The following is a 20340-nucleotide window of genomic DNA, read 5'->3' as shown; positions in this document are numbered from 1 at the left end:
TTATAAGGAGGAATGAGTACATTATCTTATCAAGAGTGTGGTGTTTTAATTCAAATAATAAAGTATTTTTAGCCAATTTTTTTGTTTGAATAATTATTAGATAAATTGAAAATATATAGTTAAAAAGTAAAACCAACGTTAATTGTTTAATGTTAAAATACAATGGTAGTTTTAAGCTCACAACCAATGTACTACACACGCAATATGCATGACTTTATAAAAATGAAAACCTTAATACACATTTATTTTAATATGATGTTATTCCTTCACATTATTTTCATTGTTTAGGTGATTTTATTGGTAAGTGTTTTTCTATCTGTTTCAATTTAAAAAGTGCAGGCAAGTTAAATTATTAGTAATTTAACCCTGTATCGTATTTTGGTTGTGTGACAATTTTCAATCATCGTTTTAGTTTTTATTATGTTAATTTATTTGAATATAGATTTTTTTATAAACATTTTATCATCAATTATTATAGTTTAATTGTATGATAAAACAATTTTGAGGTATAGCATTGTTCCATACACATCAAGGATTTTCCAAAGATTTCACGTCCATATTATACAAGTATAAAAAAGTTTATAAAAATTGATTGTTTTTACAAATTGTACAATCAAATGTGCGGGACCGTGTAAATCGATTTTTAATCACGTGGTTGAGAATCGAGTGATTGAAATGTAGTGACATAGAATAAATATACAAAAATATTTTTTATAAAAATAAAAATAAAATACTAATGTACATAGCTAATTCAATACACTACATTTTTTAATATTTCTATAGGACTAAAAGTCAGTAAGTTGTTTTTATATTATTATTATAGCTCTCAATATAGCTAAATGTTCAGTAATGACTTTTAGTCGTATTAATGCTAAAATCGAACATATTTACACCTTAAACAATACCGCCTTAAAAGCCTGTAATAATTATGTAAAGGATTTAGGATTTACTCTCACACGGAACCTGTGCCCTAATATGCATATTCAGATAATATGTTGTAAGGCTCTTAAACTGCTGCTTGGTTTCGTAAACCGTGTCTCTTCTTTCTTCCACTTGCTCTCCCCTCTAAAAACTCTTTTCTGCTCCCTAGTCCGTCCCATCCTTGAGTATGGTTCCGTCCTCTGGGACCCGTCCACCGCTTCCGCACGTAGCATGATAGAAAGGCTTCAAAGAAAATTCCTCCGTCGAGCCGCTTACAAACTAAAGATAGTCTGTCCACCTCACGATTACACGCCAATCCAACGCCTCTTTTCCTTAGAAAGCCTCACCGATCGTCGTCATTCAGCTAACCTGACATTTCTATCCAATCTTCTTTCATCTAAAATTGATAGTCCTGAATTACTATCCCATGTCTCATTTAATGTCCCCTCTCGCTGTACACGAACATCTGTTCCATTTCATATACCTTTCTCTTCCTCAAACTACTATCTTAACTCACCGATCATCCGTCTATGCGCATTGCCAACACTGACCCTTCATTCTCTCTCTGATATTGAGCCACGTTTCCATAAACTATTAAAACTATTATTATTATACTATTATATTCATGTATTTAAAGGGTTCGTCCCGTATTGTAAAATAAAATAAAAATAAAATATAATAATTATTGATTATATTAAGTAGTTTTAACTTACAACGTATTATACCGATATAAATTATGACTCACTTATGAGCAACGTCTAAAGTTTATTTTATACAATTTCGAACTTCACTTATATAGTTGTATATTATCTAAAATAGAATTATTTTTTATTATTTTTAAATGTAGACATCAAATTTCTTATTACAGAATCAGCATAGTTTAAACCTTATTTTTTTAAAAATACTTATCAGTACTTATTTCCTATTGGTGTATAATTTAGTACGCAATGCCGTATTATTGTTATTTAAGATATAACAGAGGAGACATTATGCATTGTATTGTTATTTATTATTCTTTATTATTGCTTAATACCTTTTATTGTTGTTATTATGTAATATAACATGAAATTATATTTTTGTCAAGTGGCAACCAAATTTAGAACACATGCATAACTAGTTGAAAGTTTGTCTTTTTTCGTACCGACGTTGGGTACATTTTTCCGGGAATTGCATAATACTTCATATTGACACACTAAAATACAATATGATTAAACGGCGTCTTGGATAGGCTATTTGACTACATTACTGTATACTATGAATGATGTATTCGGGTAATAAACTAATATAGATTATAAATTATATACAATTGAGTATAGGTATAATAAGAAGTACATTAAATGATATGATGTCAATATGAAGAATAAATTAAATTTTAGTTAACTATAAGAATGTATTATATTATATATGTAGATTCAATTATTAAAAATAGTATGTTTACTTATTTATTTATTTTTTTATGTAGAGCAGTATATGAGTAAGTATTAATAATTGTAATAGGCTTAGAGATGAGTGAGGTTACACCAAGAATCGAGGGATTAAAATGTTATTTCATCACACTGTATACTGCGGCCGAATATTTTTTTTTTTTTAGAAATATCGTCAAAAAAATAATATTTGTGGTGGAAGTTGAGTAGTTAAGAAATGATTATATTTTATTTTATTTTATTTCTTCCATATACCTATACAGTTCTCATTCTTACTGTTTATAAGTATTATCAAATACATATAAACTATAAGGTTAGGTTTGGTTAAATAAGGGTTTAGAATCGATTAAATAAGTCGAAAATGAATTGAAATTATTCATAAAATAAGTAGGTATGTGCAATACATTCGGATTGGTTGGTTCATATAGTGATATCTTGGTCGGTGAGATGATTGATCTACTAATAAAAATAATGTCACTGTAAATTCTAAGTTATCGTTTGCCTGTAATGGATACATTTCATTAACAGTGATATTATTTTTATTAGTAGAATTGACAACTGAACTATGTCAACAACTAAAAACGTCAACTACTAGATGCAAGGCAATGCAAAAACGTTTTTTCTAATCTTTTATATATCGTAGTTTTACTGAGGATAATACTGTTGACAAAAATTTATAAGTGACTATAATATAAAAAAATAAGCCCACAATCCTCAAAAAAAAAAAAAATGATATTATTTAAAATATGATGGTATTGGAGTAAGTTAATACGGAAATAACCTATAACATTTAAAAACACATAACAATCGAAATATTAAACGAGATTATGCTTACATTTTGTAGTTAAAAAATGTGGTAAGTATCCTTATTTATTTCTAATAATATCATTATAAATGAAATAAATGGAATCAAAAAGTGATAGAAAGTTAAGTAACATACTGAGATTGAAAAACATTTATTTAATTTTTATTATAGCAGTGTTATAATAAAGTATAACAAACATGTAATGTGTCGATAATTTATTTGTATTAAATATATTAACCAATTTTTTTTATATTATAATTTGATTGAAGGTATGTGCTGACATTTTTTTTGTTTAATGACTAACGATTCACACAATTTTAGAGTAAACAGATAAATATGAAATCATCATTATTTATAATATATGTATTTAATAAATGATTTTATCATTTTGTAGAACACGAGTAAACTGGTAAGTATTTGTTTTTGTATGGATATTTTTGGAAGTTGTAACTTTTTGATTATTGTTTACACTTATTTAATTTTAATTTTATAGGTAAATACCTTCGTAAGTGTTTTATATGCAAATGTTTATAATAAGGAGTGTGTTAAGTAATCAAATCATTATTCATGCTATAGTGATTCAAAATGTTTTACAACCGAATTGTAACATTGTTGGTTATCACATTTTCAATTTACCAATTGGACATCAGCTAAAAAATAGATTTTTTTTTAAAAAAAAGGGTAAAATTTGAATTTTTTTAAAATTTTCTGTTAGAAAGTATGTTCTTGTTGATACTTTGAGAAAATTACGAAATTTCCATTATTTTTAAATATCTGTGAAAAACTAACACACAATTTTTGACCAAAAATTGGTTTTATTTATGCATTGTAACTTAGAAAGGAAAATCTAAGTGACTTGACATTTTCACCATATTAATATTAATGTTTGCATTTTTCAGATATTAAAATAATTTTTAAAATGTTTGAGCATAATTTTAGTTTTAATTTAATTTAATTTTTATTGTCATATATGTTGACACAATTTTTGTTTCCAATTCAAAATGACAAAATATAATACAAGGTTCTTCAAAAATGTTGTAGTAAACATTTTCCAAATATTTTGTCACATTTTTTAAAATGTGTTAGTTTAAATATCTATATATATTATACTGTGATGTTTTAACTTTAAAAAAAATGCGATTTTACTTAGGTATTATATTGCAAATCGTGACTCAAAAATTTCGTTGAACCTTTCATAATTTATTATATCACGAATATAATTATCTATGCACAGTTCAATGTTAAGACATTTAGATTCGTTTTAAGATATTTATAATACAAACTTACACAATATTCTGCTGGAATTACATAAGATATTTTGCAAAAATTAGTTAAAACTACAGAATTTAGAAAAATCTAATAATGTTAAATGATTTACATTTTTTAGAATACCTATTCGGTAAGTGTACACCTATCTCATAAATCATAATGTCCTATTATTGCGTTAAATGTATAGCTTGGTGGTCAAACGTGAGGAATATATGCCTTCATCCGTCCTCAAATGACTTTTTCAATATTTATAATCTTATAACTATAAATTATATTTTTAATTATCGAATAGTGCATGTTGAAAAATCAGCCCAATCGTGGCAAAATTATTAGACTATCACTGATTAGGTTAGGTTAGGTTAGCTATGTTGTTAGCTCATATTATGGTATTGGTCATGTGGAAACATGTGACAAAACTTGAACGCACTAATATTGTATATATTAAATTATTTTAAATTGTATTGTTTTACAAAAAGATATCGGTAAGTGTTACAATTTTCAGTGATTATAGAAAGTACCAATAAGCTTAAATGAGAGTTCCTTATAAAATAAATATATGAATCAATTTATTAATCACATTAATGAATATGTAATTGCCAAATGTACCTAAGTCTAAGTTTCTGTTAAAATTGAGGAATTGATAATTTAAATAATAAATATATTATCATAAGGTAGGTATAATATTATTTATTATAAAATCAATAACAATCTCTACAATCAGTTTGTTAAATGATAAAAAAAAAAAAATTAAATCACGATGATGATAGAATTATATAGCAGAAACGTTATGAAAAAATCGTTAATACTGCTTGCACTTATAATTATTAATTGTAACTATTGTTATGTATTATACTATAATATATTATAATATTATATAATTAATTTTTAGAAAAAATTTTGAGTAAGTGTTAACTAAAATGCAAACTTATATTTTCTTATTCAAACTTAAAAAATACACATTATGAAATAAAAATATTGACTCTTGAATCAGACCTCAACTCTCAACTCCTTATACAAATTACAATGTCCGTGGTATATTGTGATTTTAATTTTGAAGACAACGTTAAGTCATCGAATTATAGTCACTACAATACATAATATAGTTAGCTTCTTACCTAAATACCTCTGTGGTAGTGCTTTTTATTTTTAGGGTATTCTATTTAAGGTAGCATTACTCAAATAAATAGAGATTTAATTCGTCATATATTTTTGTTGATGAGGAGCTGCAAAAGTTATAAGAAAAATGCTCCTTTAACATCTAACCATAACAACATTTATAGAATAACGATGCAACATGATAGGTGATAACGTTAGTATACTAGTGTAGTGCAATGGGTGGGGTACATGTCTTCGAATGTCATGTGTTCGAAGGTCATGTTTTCGAATGACGAGTGTTAGAAAAGTTATTTATTCGAATAGTAATGTAATCGAAAAATTATTTGTTCGAAAAATATATGTTCGAAAAGTTATATGTACGAAAATTATTTATTTAAATTAAAAAGCTATCTAATATTCTAAAAATTAATAAACATAAAATTAAAAAAAAATATTTGGAAAAATATACCTAGGCAGTTATAAATCAATAATTAAAAACTTAAATTATATGCGATTGCTTTTAAAAACTCCAATTTACAATATTTAGGATTGTCGATTATTCGNACCTAGGCAGTTATAAATCAATAATTAAAAACTTAAATTATATGCGATTGCTTTTAAAAACTCCAATTTACAATATTTAGGATTGTCGATTATTCGCTGTTGAATTGATTGCAATCTCATATTGCGGTCCACACCATATTTCTTTTTCTTTATTTGATGACCGGATATTAACATTTCAATCTGTGATTCTGTTTCAGATTGAATTTTTTGCACGATTGTAATAAATTTGTGAAGCCCTGAATAAAATATACGAAATAAAATATTTATAAAAAAAAAATATGATTTTTACCTGGATGAGGAGATGTAAGTCGATTTAATTTTCTATGCCATGATTCAGCTGTATTAGTTGTTCTCGGAAGTTCTGATCTAACACGATTGGAAACTGACCAAATATCTGGTGAAAATAATGGAAGATTTCGTGAAGGCACATTGTTAGGCCTACCCCTTGTTCTCATACCGATTTTTCCAAGTACGTACGTTTCTTCAAAATATGTAATTATACTTTTTTCTTCATTATTATTATTGAACAAAGGTTTCAAAAGAGACCATGCTTCTTGAATCTAAAATAAAAATAACATTTTAAAAATATTAATTTAAAATTTAATTATCTAATGACTAATACCGTACCATGTCAATCGGCAAAAATGCCAATGCGGGGATGTGTCTGGCTAAAAGATTAAAATCTGCATCTTTTGAGTACTTTGTAGATAAACCAACATTTTGTATTTTCCTATAAATATTTTGATAGAAATGAAAGAAACATGTTGAGTGCATAGCAAACGGATAAACTTCATTGATTGCGTTTATTGCGGCTATTTCAAAATCTGTAATCATTTCAAGATCCGAGTTTTTCGTTATATCAATATCATTTTCATTGCAATATTGATTAATTAGGTTAAACATTTCACTGTATATTGATTGACTTTTTAATACACTAATGGAACATATATTTCTTCACTACCACGTTTAATAGATGCATGTATACAATAAAGCTGTTGAAAAATATTCGGGCAAGATTTAAATNACCTAGGCAGTTATAAATCAATAATTAAAAACTTAAATTATATGCGATTGCTTTTAAAAACTCCAATTTACAATATTTAGGATTGTCGATTATTCGCTGTTGAATTGATTGCAATCTCATATTGCGGTCCACACCATATTTCTTTTTCTTTATTTGATGACCGGATATTAACATTTCAATCTGTGATTCTGTTTCAGATTGAATTTTTTGCACGATTGTAATAAATTTGTGAAGCCCTGAATAAAATATACGAAATAAAATATTTATAAAAAAAAAATATGATTTTTACCTGGATGAGGAGATGTAAGTCGATTTAATTTTCTATGCCATGATTCAGCTGTATTAGTTGTTCTCGGAAGTTCTGATCTAACACGATTGGAAACTGACCAAATATCTGGTGAAAATAATGGAAGATTTCGTGAAGGCACATTGTTAGGCCTACCCCTTGTTCTCATACCGATTTTTCCAAGTACGTACGTTTCTTCAAAATATGTAATTATACTTTTTTCTTCATTATTATTATTGAACAAAGGTTTCAAAAGAGACCATGCTTCTTGAATCTAAAATAAAAATAACATTTTAAAAATATTAATTTAAAATTTAATTATCTAATGACTAATACCGTACCATGTCAATCGGCAAAAATGCCAATGCGGGGATGTGTCTGGCTAAAAGATTAAAATCTGCATCTTTTGAGTACTTTGTAGATAAACCAACATTTTGTATTTTCCTATAAATATTTTGATAGAAATGAAAGAAACATGTTGAGTGCATAGCAAACGGATAAACTTCATTGATTGCGTTTATTGCGGCTATTTCAAAATCTGTAATCATTTCAAGATCCGAGTTTTTCGTTATATCAATATCATTTTCATTGCAATATTGATTAATTAGGTTAAACATTTCACTGTATATTGATTGACTTTTTAATACACTAATGGAACATATATTTCTTCACTACCACGTTTAATAGATGCATGTATACAATAAAGCTGTTGAAAAATATTCGGGCAAGATTTAAATGTTCCGTCAGCTAGCCAACATTTAGACTCTTGGAGATGTTTACAATTGTCTTTTGTTGTAAATAATAAAACAGATTCGGTTTTTTTTACTAAAAAATATTCTCCAGATAATGTTGTACTTAATGACTGTGGAGGATCTATTGATTGAATTGTTTCGGGTTCGTTTTGTTTTAGGTTAATACGACGTTGACGTTTGACAATTTGTTTTGCTGATTCTTTAGTAATATGCGATGAAATAGTTTTTGTTGTACCCGATATAGCTGCATGGAATATTTGAATTGGTTTTTCAACATTTGATGTTAATGCTTGCTGTTTAATATTTTCTTTAATTTTTTTTACTTCAATAGCAATTGGGTCCGCTGCGTGAGAGTGTTGATCTTCTGAATATGTAGAAAACTCGTCGATTTCGTGTTCCTCGTTCGATGTTTCAACAGTACAAATTTTTGCTCCACATTTAGTTGAACATGTCCAGTAAAAAACGTTTCGTTCATCGCGTTTTCTTTTATAATTTTTATTTAATATGTATAAAAAATTATTTACACTTAATACTTTACCTCTGTGTATACTTTTTATAACTTCTATAGAACACATTTTATTCAAATAAAAAGACAAATTACATAAAACGTATTAAATTCGCAACAAACTAAGCTTCAGTACAGACTACAATCGCGTTTTCTTGTACACTAGACCACACCACAATAGTCATTACTAATAAGCTATAAGCTGTTATCAATCTATTATCTTTTATCTTTATAACTTTTATTCAACGATATTAATCGGGTACTTCGATAAAATTTACGTTTAAAAATAAAATAATAATATTTCGTACATACAACTTTTCGAACATATATTTTTCGAACAAATAATTTTTCGATTACATTACTATTCGAACAAATAACTTTTCTAACACTCGTCATTCGAAAACATGGCCTTCGAACACATGACATTCGAAGACATGACCCGCTCCCATTGCAATGCCTACTGAAGAGAAATGTACCTATAGCGAGTAATACATTTAAGAGGATACCATAATTATTTCAAAAATACTTTTAAATGGATCATTCTGTATATTCACTAATGCAACATCATAAAACGTTATTTTATTTACATTTTAGTGACGGATGAAAAAGATATATTATATCAGTCAGGTAAGTTGGCATCCATAATGTCAATGAATGGAGATATTACATAATACTAGGCTGAAAAATGAAAATAACGAATATCAATTGTTGTCGACCAATAAACAAACTTCTCTCTTTATCTACTAAACTTTATCTTATGCATAAATCCTTTTCTACTCTTCAAGCGATTGTATGAAGATGAATATTTTAGCATCCGTTCAATAAAAACAGGCATTCCTCAATGCAGTAGATACACCAATCTTATTGCCCTTATATTATATTCGACTGACCTAACACACTACAGGTGTGGGGAAGATAAATCAATGAAATAACAATGACTCTCATTTTTCCCGAGATATCGAAGATACCGCTAGGATAATAAACCTGTTCCTTCTAGAATTTCGCAAAAAAGCAAAATCATAATTTATGATCTATTGGCTCGTCCTTTAATGGTCAATTGCATTCAACTTTGGGTTTATACAAAGACATCTAACTTAAAAATATTCCCATCATTCTAATCTAAAATTTTTCAATTGCTAGTAAATGCTCCTTATTGAGACAATAGCAATAACCTTAAGATCCAAACATTTTTTTATGTTTGCATCCCATTATTCATATTACCATACGGAGTTCCATAAAAATGTCCTTGATCTCTCAAATCCTCTTATTTCCAATATTGTTTCCAATACATTAATACATTATGCTTCTCTCACTCCACAGCTCTCTACTATTGTAGGTACAACACACTTCCTCGCCGTTTATATATAAATATAGAGGATTCATTTTCCTATTTTATGTTTAAAAAAAAACCGAAACGTGATGAGAAGAAAACGATTTTTGTTAGTCGTATACATTTTGTAATTCAGCCTTCAACAATTATAGTAGGTAGGTATTAGATTTGCATAGACGATTAAAATATATGTAAATATAAAAAAAAATAAAATATGTACTACGATATTGTCTCAAGACTTATATAATATATTCAACGACTTTAAGTCGTTTAACTTTAATATAGTAGGTATACATCCTTTTTCGGTTACCTCCAGAATATTAAGTTTTTTTTAATTAATTGAATTGTAAGTCAAATAAAAACAAAACGAGACAATTCGTAACTTAAAAATATCATCCATACTAAGAGACGGTAAATATTATAGGTATTTAATAATATTATCATTATTATTTTTTGTTTTTTTTTTCATTCAAATTGTTGATGGGATAATATACAAAATGGATGTTTCAATTTATTGTGACTACTCTTACATTAAATTCAGCTGATGATTGTGTTATTTTCAAATAAATTTGCTCATCATTTTTATAAGTTTACCTACGATAAGTTTGAAATAGTTACAAAAAAAAAACAACAATTTATGGTAAATATAAGATGAAATAAATAAAAATAAAAAGGCTGATTAGACAGACTGCAGCAGAAGCCTCCCAGCGGAGGTACTAGGACATAGTAGAGAATTTTGTTAGGCTAGCAGGTCACGACACCACTGTCTTTTGTCTTTTAATCGGGTTGCCTGGGATGGAAGCAGATGATAGATCGGAGATTAGGGGATTCTTATGTTGTACTAGGCGGCTATTGAAATCTTTGTAGTAGGTTTTCGCTAGTTCGGAGACTAATGGTATTTTGAGATCAGAGTGGAGGGTGTGGTTATAGACATAGAATGAAGCTTTTAGAATTGTACGTAGAAGTTTTGGCAGCACCCCGTAGTTGGATCTCATAAGTCCAAATGGGCCTAAGAAGGAGTTTAGGTACTCATTAAACTCTATTCATTTTTTTGATTCTGAAAAGTACCTATTTTAATATTAAATTAATATCCATCGCACATGTCAATACATTAATATATTTTTGAAATTTAAGATTTAATTTATTTCTATTTAAATAATTTTTAAATACACCATCATAATATTTTCAGCATTGCCGAATAGATCATGTGTATTTTGATTATCATATTTATTTGGCACTCAAACACATTTTAATTTTAAACAAAATAATGTTTAAAATGTACGATTGAATGACAAAAATGGGTTAAGACGGTACACAATGTGAAGATTTTATAAAAAAGACAACAATTCTACTTTTCATCAATTGAATTTATGCAGTATTTTAATATTATATTTTTTTATCGATTTTCCAATAACCTTAAAATATTTACTTACTATGGAATAATGACCGCCACTTGTAAAATGATTTAACTCACAATTGATCGAACTCTTTTTGTTATATTTTATTTGATGTTCCTCAAACACTTTTAAGAATTTATCATTTTATAAATGTTCCTAACCCATCCTAATTCTAAGGTAAAAATGTTGTTGTCCTCACAATTCCTGAAACCCCTCTAAGATATCTCGAACAGAAATAGTGTATTGAATTTGCTATTAAATATGAAAAATGTATAATTTATGTTCAAAAAATATTTTTTTTAATTATAAACCTTGGTCCAAACAAAAAGTAAGACAGTTGCCAATCATTATGTTAAAATGGTGTTTAGGAGGCATACTGGTGGAAGGTGGCACCCTGCATCACCAAATCAACTTAAGAGCATCGGGGCGAATAATAATTACAATGGAAATATTATTTATAAAAATAATTATAAAAATAGTAATAAAATAATTTTGGATGATTGGTGTCAACGCAAAGGGCGTGACAGTTACCGCATGGGAGTGGATTGCAACGCCATTATAGTTCTGTTACATTACCTAATTCTTATCTTTTGCATCATAATCCTCACTCCACACTCACTACTCAGAAGCTTAAGAGTGTGTGTTTTTATTAATAAAAATAACAAAAAACTACAATTTTATTCGTGCATTTTAGAATTCGTATCTAAATACTGTTCACATATGCACAAACTAATGTTTGTAACTAGTACGTATTATATTCGTTGACAATATTTAATTTAGTTTTATACAAAAATATAATCTACTAAGAAATGTGTGGTGAATGTACAAGGTAAAATTTATTTACCTGTAAAAAAATTTACCATGCATACTAAAAACTTTTTTTAACACTCAAATTGTTATGGAGTGGACCCTCAAATTAATTGTTATTGATTATGATTCAAAATGTATAAATCATGTTATCATTTATCAATTTTTGGCGACCGTATATAAATATATACATTTTCAATTTATAACTGCTGAAATTGTATAGAAATCAGTTACCACCAGATTCAAAAATCCTAACTTTTATATACATACAATTTTAACTGAGATTAACTGTTCCTTGTCACCTATATCATTCATACTATAATTGATTGTTTTAAGTGATTATATTTCAAATGCATATTTCAAAAACAGTTTTTAATTTTTTTTTTTTACCTTTTAAAAGTATAAGGGTTTTAGTTTTTACATCAAGTACTGATTTTTTTACCATTTTTACCAATTGACCACGATTATTTTTCATGAATTCTCAATCACTTACATATTCTATAATATATAAAAAATAACTATGGAACACATTTTTATTTAAAAATTAGGTATCTTAATAATTAGGCACTTAATTTTATTACTATCATATTTGTTTGAACATATTTTTACAATGGTACTTAAATTTACACAGTATAATTTTTTTAATATTTAGCTAGGAGTGAAGAAGATAATGAATATTATATACCTGCAGGTTAGTCGGTTATTAGAATAGTCCTGAATAATATAAAAAGGTCTTTACCAAGTTCAGTAATTTAATATGTAATTATGTAAGCTACCTGTTAGTAGGCAACTTATTCAATTTTGCCATTTTCATCATTCTTCAATTCTAAAAAAAAGAACCGTTTAATATCTTACTGAATAAACGTGATAACCACACAATACAACTGATTTACCTATTTATTTTTCAAATCAAGGTGGTCGAAAATCGAGTTGAACATGTTATTGAGATCATATTATTATTTAATATACAGGGTAACTCACTAAGCATGATCACCCGTTTTTTCTTCAACAATATAGTTATTTAAAATTTGATTTTTGGAGTTTTTAAAATTTACTTAAATATCATATTTTCAAATGCTTGAAATATTTTGTGCAATTAAATAAGTGTGCTGTGTAGATACAGACTTCTCTTTTTCAATGATAACCCCCTTTCCTCTTCTGTTCTACTGTAAATCAATAAGTGGATAATTTATCTGAAGACGTTGACGCATTAATTAGAATGAGAATTTGAACTAGTAGTTTTTGAGTTATAACCTAACCTAACCTAAAAATAAATTAAAGGATCGGCTGATAATGTGAGCAGCTGAACATCTATATTTAATATACATATATAAGTTCACAATAAATTTAATGCCAATATAAGTAAATGGCAACAAAGTATAACTAAATTTATTTTTTATTTTTATAGATAGAGAGCAAAGAAAACCATTGGAATGGTGTATGATTACTGTCATGTTTGAAATTTGAAATTAATATATTATAGTTTTAATATTTTCTCCATATAGATTCAAAAGATTCAAAATTTTTTTTTTACATATTATATTTATTTTTGAAAATATTTGCATTAAAGACTGTTTGGTATCCTCAAAATATTTATAATTGTATAGTTTTAATTTATTATTGTTATTTCACAATGTCACTATAATAATTGAGTAATATAGTTTAAAAGTCTTATGACGGATTACATTAACGGTATAACTAAACTTGTAATGAATCAATAGTGATTATAGTGAGCTAATAATTCCTTAAATATGATTTAGTGACTCATGATCGGCCCTTTGCATTTTATCGAATAATTATATTTGTCAATTGTTCAGGGAAGCAGGAATCAATTATATAAATTAATATATGTAAATACTAGCTATTTATCGCATATTCACTCTGTATTAGCGAGAGAGATTCAATAAATAAATTTTAAATAATGTATGAATTATTACATTATTATATTTAATTTTTTTATGACTAAATAAATAAGGTGTTATATAAAATAAATAAGTAAATTTACTTTAATTTTTTTTAAACTTATTAGCCTAATCCAAACCTATCTACCGTGTATTCCTTTCTAGTTTCTACAATCATAATAATTAATAGCTGTACTGAATACTGATATAATATATTTTATTGAGTATTAATATTGATAAATGATAATCAACTTAATTAATTGTTAGTTCGGACGCCAGTTGTATTATAAAATAAATAATAATGCAGTTTAATTTATAGTAATTTATAAGGTACTTATTATTGCTATTTAATACTTAATAAACTACAACTAAAAATATTGACTATTGGTATAGGTGCTATAGGTACTCTAATAGTCAAACAAAGTTAATTTCTGGCAGGTAAGTAAATAGTTTTGGTACTATACCTTACACGTATACATTGTGTTAGATATGTACATGGTTTCTGAATCGGTTTGTGCATATTTTTTTCAATGATTATAAATCAATAGAATGGAATATAAAAAAAATTATTTAAAAAGTTTTTCCCATTCCTTGATTCTATTTTTTAATAATTTTCGTAGCAAAAGTGTCGCACACATCGAGGGTACACTGCATAGACGCATAGTGCATAACGCACTGCAATTGCGTATAGTAACTCCCTCGCCGACTTTGAATAGTCGGTGTTGTTGTAACCTCCTGGTAGGAGGAGCGTAGGGTTAATAACTCCACCTTTAAAAAAAATCATATGTTCAGGAACTTTTCCTCGGAACAGAGCTTCCGGGAAAACCAATGGGAAATGGAAAACTGCTTTATGTTTTGGAATTTACGCACATTTTATTGACCAGGAGCAGTTCTCAACATAGTGAATGCAATTGAAGAGTACGGAATTCAATTAACAGCCCTACAAGAAAATAGATTGAGTAAAACTGGATCGATGAATATTAATTACACAACAACTTTTTATACAAATTGTACTGATAAACGTTGACAAAGAACGGTCTAACTATTATTTTAATATTTTTGGTTATCGTCAGTTATCACCATATTTTAATACTCTTATTTGACAAAATATATATTCAAATGTTAAGATTATTCACTATTTACTGCCGATTCCATATTTAGCGAATGAAACACACAAATATAAACATTTAGTTGGAAGCCACTGATGAGTGGGTGCTTCGAAATTCTAATCAAATACATTACAAGGAACCCAACATCAAAATAATCATGATTTCTCAGTGTTTATTCTCCATGTTTGTTTGACGACTATTATTTGAACAAGTTGTTATGGACTAGGAACAACTGTTCTCGGCAGTTATTATGTTCTTACTGTTTCTTGATAAACTAGCATAAGGTTTTACAGTAAAATAATATATTGTTCATAAAATATATCGTGCCCAATTTTATGTAGGTACTTGATATAAATTCGATTTTTTACGTTAAAAAGAATTTATGGTATAAAATATTTCTAAAATTTATAATTTGAAATAATTACTACCAAAAGTTTAGATGATTACTCGTATAACCTTAACTAGAAAAATGATATGAGAAGCATAATTTACATGATGTTTTTATATTTTTTAACTGTTACTAAATATTTTTTCTATGAATAATATATTATTGAAACTTAAAGCAAAAAATACATTTGATTTACTTATCAGCAAATATTTATTTGAAAATTTACAATTTAATATATTGTTTAAAAATGTTTGAAACACCATACAGCCATAATAATATAACGTCTAAATGAAATGTATGCAAAAGTTATATTAAGCCTATTTTTGGTGATATTTTTTGGTAGGTAGTATCTACTAGGTACTGTGTGTTTGTACCAGGGCTTGCAAACGTTATAATAACGTTATAATTATAACGTTATATTTGATAAAAAACGATTGAAATTTGTAAACGTAATTATAACTGAAAACGATAAACGTAACTAAATAAATAACACAAAACAAAACGTAACGTTTAACAAAATATATGATGTATCATTAAACAAAACATAACGCAAAACGGTATATATTGTATTCCATTAAACGAAATAATTAATTCCCAATTATTTAATAATACTTAGTAATATTCAATTATTTATTCAATCCAAGAATTAATTTTATTCCGTATCCGGCCTATCCGGGAGATCCCGTATTAGATATTATTTTAAAACTTAATAAGAAGTTATTAATAGAATAATTTAATTACCAATAGCTAATAATAGTGATGCTCTGATAATATTGTACTGTACTATCTGTACTACGGTCGAAATTTATACCACTCAAGTTATTCAACTATTGTGTTCAGTGTTCAGTTTGCTCAGATTTATTCACTCGTCAGTGTTTGTCTAATTGTTGTCAAATGTTTAATATTTATATTATAATACTAATATACTTATAGTTTTAACGTGCATACGTTTTCTTTATATTAGTTTAAAAAAATTGTATAACGTTTTAATTCTGAATAACAATAAACACAAAAGTTGAATAACGTTTAAATTTTGAATAACGATAAACTCAAAATTTGTATAACGTTTTGATTGTAAATAACGTAAAACAAAATTTATTTTTCAAATACAAGCCCTGGCTTTGTACTGTTCCGATGACTGTAGCAGAAATAATTTATTAAGTTGGAACATTGAATAAAACTTGCAGGACATGTTCTAAATTAAAATAGTAGGCAATTAAGTACCACTGTGCCGTACATTTGGTGCCTTGTGGGCCACTATATTTAGGGGGTAAATTTGAATTCAATGATAAATTATTGCATGAGAAAAACGGTTATGAGTGAAGAAGGTCAGCGTTTAATATTAAGTACTGTTTGCCTCAGCCGGCGTTGGGTGTGTCGAAGATTTTTTTTTATAAATATATTTGTAAAATAATGTTTATACTATATACCATATTTATATAATATGTGAAATTATACCCCTATTATGACGATGTTCGGAATATTAATACGGCCCATACAATTTATAACAAAAGAAATAATAAACGCGGAAAACTGGTACTATTCAAAATTTAAATGTCAGGGGCCCTAAAATATTTACAATGCTCAATATAATTTTGATAAATCACCATCGTCAACAAGTTAAATTTACATGGTACAAAACAAAAAATAATGTTAGCAATCAAAATGAACAAAAAACTCAAATAAGTACATACAAAGTAGCCGGCAGGTAAAATAAATATAAAATATAGGTACAATATAATATAATTTATGATTAATAATAATTTTTTCGTATATTTTGCAATATTATTTAAAAATTGTCCCATTTGAATTTCTTTATTTAAGAAACTCTCACATTCGTTGTGTAGTTTGTCTTGCAAAGTAATATTTTCATTTTATCCTCTGTTACTATATAATCAAATAATAAAATCGTAGTCACTCGTGGTTTACCATCTATCGTTAGTAAAATTAAATTAAAAATAATCGTTGATATTTTATCCCCTTTTTTTCATAAAAGTTTGGGAAACCTTGACTATTGCGGACCGTACCAATATTCCGAGTTTAAAAAGACCGTACTAGTTTTCCGTTTACCATTATGACACGGAGAAAGGGAACAAAATAAATCTGAAGAATTAATACTTCATTATAATATTAAAATGGACATTTCTACATTCGTCAAAATAATTTCTCACCAAATAAATAAATTATTGAAAGAAAATATGTATTCTTCAATTTAATTTACTTGGTGTATTTGTTGTGATATCACCATATTTTTATAGTCAACGACGAAATGAAACATATTATAGTAAATACGTAAAATAGGCAATAGCAACAATGAAACGCACCATGACCATAGATAATAATATTTTCTCCCACCTAGAGTAACAAAGCCTTGTACACACAATTAAGTGGGGACCGGTTTGATTTTTATTGTATTGAAGATATTAAGTATATTTTATGATATCTTCATTATATTGCTATTATATTATAAAAGTAATCTATTTTTAATAGGCATTTATAATACGGTATTTTCAACTAATTTTTGTCTTTGATTTACATTTGAATTACATTGAATTTATATGTAGTTGAAAAGCAGAACATTTTTGCTTCTAAAAATCGTGTACAATATTAGTGTGTTACACATCATTGTAAAATGAATACCCATATTCATTGTTTCGCTTATAAATTATAGGTTAATATAATATTATGATGTTTAGAAAACTCTACAGCTGCTTGCCAAGTTGTAAAAGCTGCAGGGTTAACTGTTTGTGTATTATGAACAGCTAGTGTTCACAGTTGTTTCGAAGGACAATACTTTATGTTATATTTTCTGAATCTTAAATTTTTTGTCGGTAGTTCATTGCAATATTAGATTTCAGTATGTACTGTTTATAAAGTGATATATTGAGTTTAAAAAATAAACATGGGGTTTTCTGTAAGTAACTTAATGGTTATTGCTATGACTGTAGTCGTTGTTTTCTGCCAAGATAACGTACCGGTTACATCTGAAGGTATACTTTTTATATATTATATTACATTCTAATTTTTAGGTAGTAAATAAAAACCTAACGGATTATTATTTAATCACTATAGAACTATAAGCTTTATTTCACATAAATTTACCCATGATAGGTTTTAAGTAGGCATAAAAAAATAATGAAGGTTTGACTATTTGAATAAAAAATAAATTCTTAAATATTAGGTATGTAAAAACCATGGAGTTAAAATATATTAACACTATTCAAAAAAAAATGATTTTAGATATTAAAAAAATTAAGAACTTATTGATTAGGGTCATAAATCTTATTCTATACTATGTAAAATATTTAAATTTTTAATAATACATGCGTAAAATTAGATTTAAAATCAAACCATACTGCCTTTATCCTTAAAATTCAAATTTTAAAAGCATTCATGTTTAATTTTTTTAAAGAAAATGTGGCAGTATTAGATTGGGAACATTTAGCTGGTAAGATGTAACCATTGATCATAATTATAAATAATTAATGATATAACGTATATTCGTTGAATACAATAATTCAACAATATAAATTAAACAATAATTTATTCAACAATAATTGTCAGCAATAAAAATGAATATTATAATGTTTTCATCTAAATGCCATTTTTACGTTTTAGTGTATGAAGGTAAGATTACAGTTTTGTGTACAGGATAAAGTCATATTTAATTAGCAATAATATTTTGAGCAAATTATTTTTTTTGAAGATAATAAGGTATATTTAATGAATTTTCTGAATGAGAAAAAATATATGCCTAAAATATTATGTATATTTGTTGAATACAATTAATAATAGGGGGACGAGGTGACCGAGTGGTCTGACGCGTCCGCTGCGACGCAGCCGATTGCGGTTCGATCCTCGGCCACCGGGCGGCATTTTTCTCTGGACAAGTCGCGGTGACCGGAGAACAAGTGCCGCCATCCCCCAACCGGGCATGGCAGAAACCTACGGGTGCCCAATAGAAATTCTGCCAAAACAAAAACACACACGTGTTCCCCCCCCTACAGTCCCAAAACTCTACAGTACCACACAACCTACAGCTAATGGCCTCAGTTGCCGAAGCTTAAATCAAAAAAAAAAAAAAAAATTAATAATAATTATTAAAAATAAAAATGAATTAGTTGTTTTTGTAAAAATTCTATTTTTACGTATTATAGGTTGTAAAGGTAAGATTACAATTATGTATACAGGATGTACCTATATAAAATTAACAATATTTTTTATTGATTTATGTGTTTTAGAGTCTATAGGTAAGATAACAGTTTTGTGTACAGGATGCAGTCATATTTAATTAACAATATTTGTGCATGTATTTTTTTTTTTAAGTAAATAATGAATTTTCTGAATGGAAACAATTTGATAAAATATTATGTATACACGTTAAATTCAGTTAATAATAATAATTAACAATAACAATTCGTTAATTCTTTTTGTAAACATGCCTTTTTCACAAAATATTATTGATTTTATAGGGTGTCAAGGTAAGATAACAATAATTATGTGTACAGGATGCACATTTAATTAGTAACAACTTTATATGCTTATAAATAATATTATATTAAATTAAGAATAAAGATTAGTGCGCCAACCAGTTATTGGTTAATCAAATGTATATCGTACGAACTACTTCACAGAGTTTTTTTTATGAATTTTTTCTGATTCACAAATCGATTATGATTAACAATTCTGGAAAATGTTATCAACTTTTATCTCATAAAACTAGAGTAATGAAGACATTCAACTTATCCAACACTGGTGGGAAA

The 20340-nt window shown here is 27.1% G+C and overlaps 2 protein-coding genes and 1 long non-coding RNA gene across 4 annotated transcripts in view; all 3 read left to right on the top strand.

Moving 5' to 3' along the window:
- The first annotated feature begins 3426 nt into the window (after positions 1 to 3426).
- Positions 3427 to 5047, top strand: LOC111042140. Its single transcript, XR_002605398.1, has 3 exons — positions 3427 to 3559; positions 3644 to 3655; positions 4538 to 5047. It is a non-coding gene; the product is annotated as an uncharacterized LOC111042140 (long non-coding RNA).
- Positions 5048 to 7117: 2070 nt separating this feature from the next.
- Positions 7118 to 13718, top strand: LOC111042144. Of its 2 annotated transcripts, XM_022326665.1 has the most exons (5): positions 7118 to 7571; positions 9240 to 9272; positions 12067 to 12117; positions 12832 to 12870; positions 13588 to 13718. In XM_022326665.1, coding segments are annotated over exons 1-5 (183 nt in total). In that variant the 5' UTR covers positions 7118 to 7570; the 3' UTR covers positions 13647 to 13718. The 2 variants fall into 2 exon arrangements, with proteins under 2 accessions (XP_022182357.1, XP_022182356.1); XM_022326664.1 differs by lacking the exon at positions 7118 to 7571 and having other exon boundaries at positions 8251 to 12117.
- A 4641-nt stretch (positions 13719 to 18359) lies between these two features.
- LOC111042133 overlaps positions 18360 to 20340 on the top strand; it is a 46486-nt gene continuing 44505 nt past the window's right edge. The window contains exons 1-6 of the mRNA XM_022326653.1: positions 18360 to 18567; positions 18990 to 19025; positions 19196 to 19204; positions 19735 to 19743; positions 19819 to 19827; positions 20050 to 20058. Of these exons, the coding sequence (XP_022182345.1) occupies positions 18480 to 18567; positions 18990 to 19025; positions 19196 to 19204; positions 19735 to 19743; positions 19819 to 19827; positions 20050 to 20058 (160 nt within the window). The 5' untranslated portion in view covers positions 18360 to 18479. The remainder of the gene's footprint in view (positions 18568 to 18989; positions 19026 to 19195; positions 19205 to 19734; positions 19744 to 19818; positions 19828 to 20049; positions 20059 to 20340) is intronic.

Source organism: Myzus persicae, unplaced genomic scaffold (assembly GCF_001856785.1).
Source record: "Myzus persicae strain clone G006 unplaced genomic scaffold, MPER_G0061.0, whole genome shotgun sequence".
Lineage (NCBI taxonomy): Eukaryota > Metazoa > Arthropoda > Insecta > Hemiptera > Aphididae > Myzus > Myzus persicae.
The sequence above is the reverse complement of the archived record's forward strand: the minus strand, read 5'-3'. Positions and strand labels throughout refer to the sequence as shown.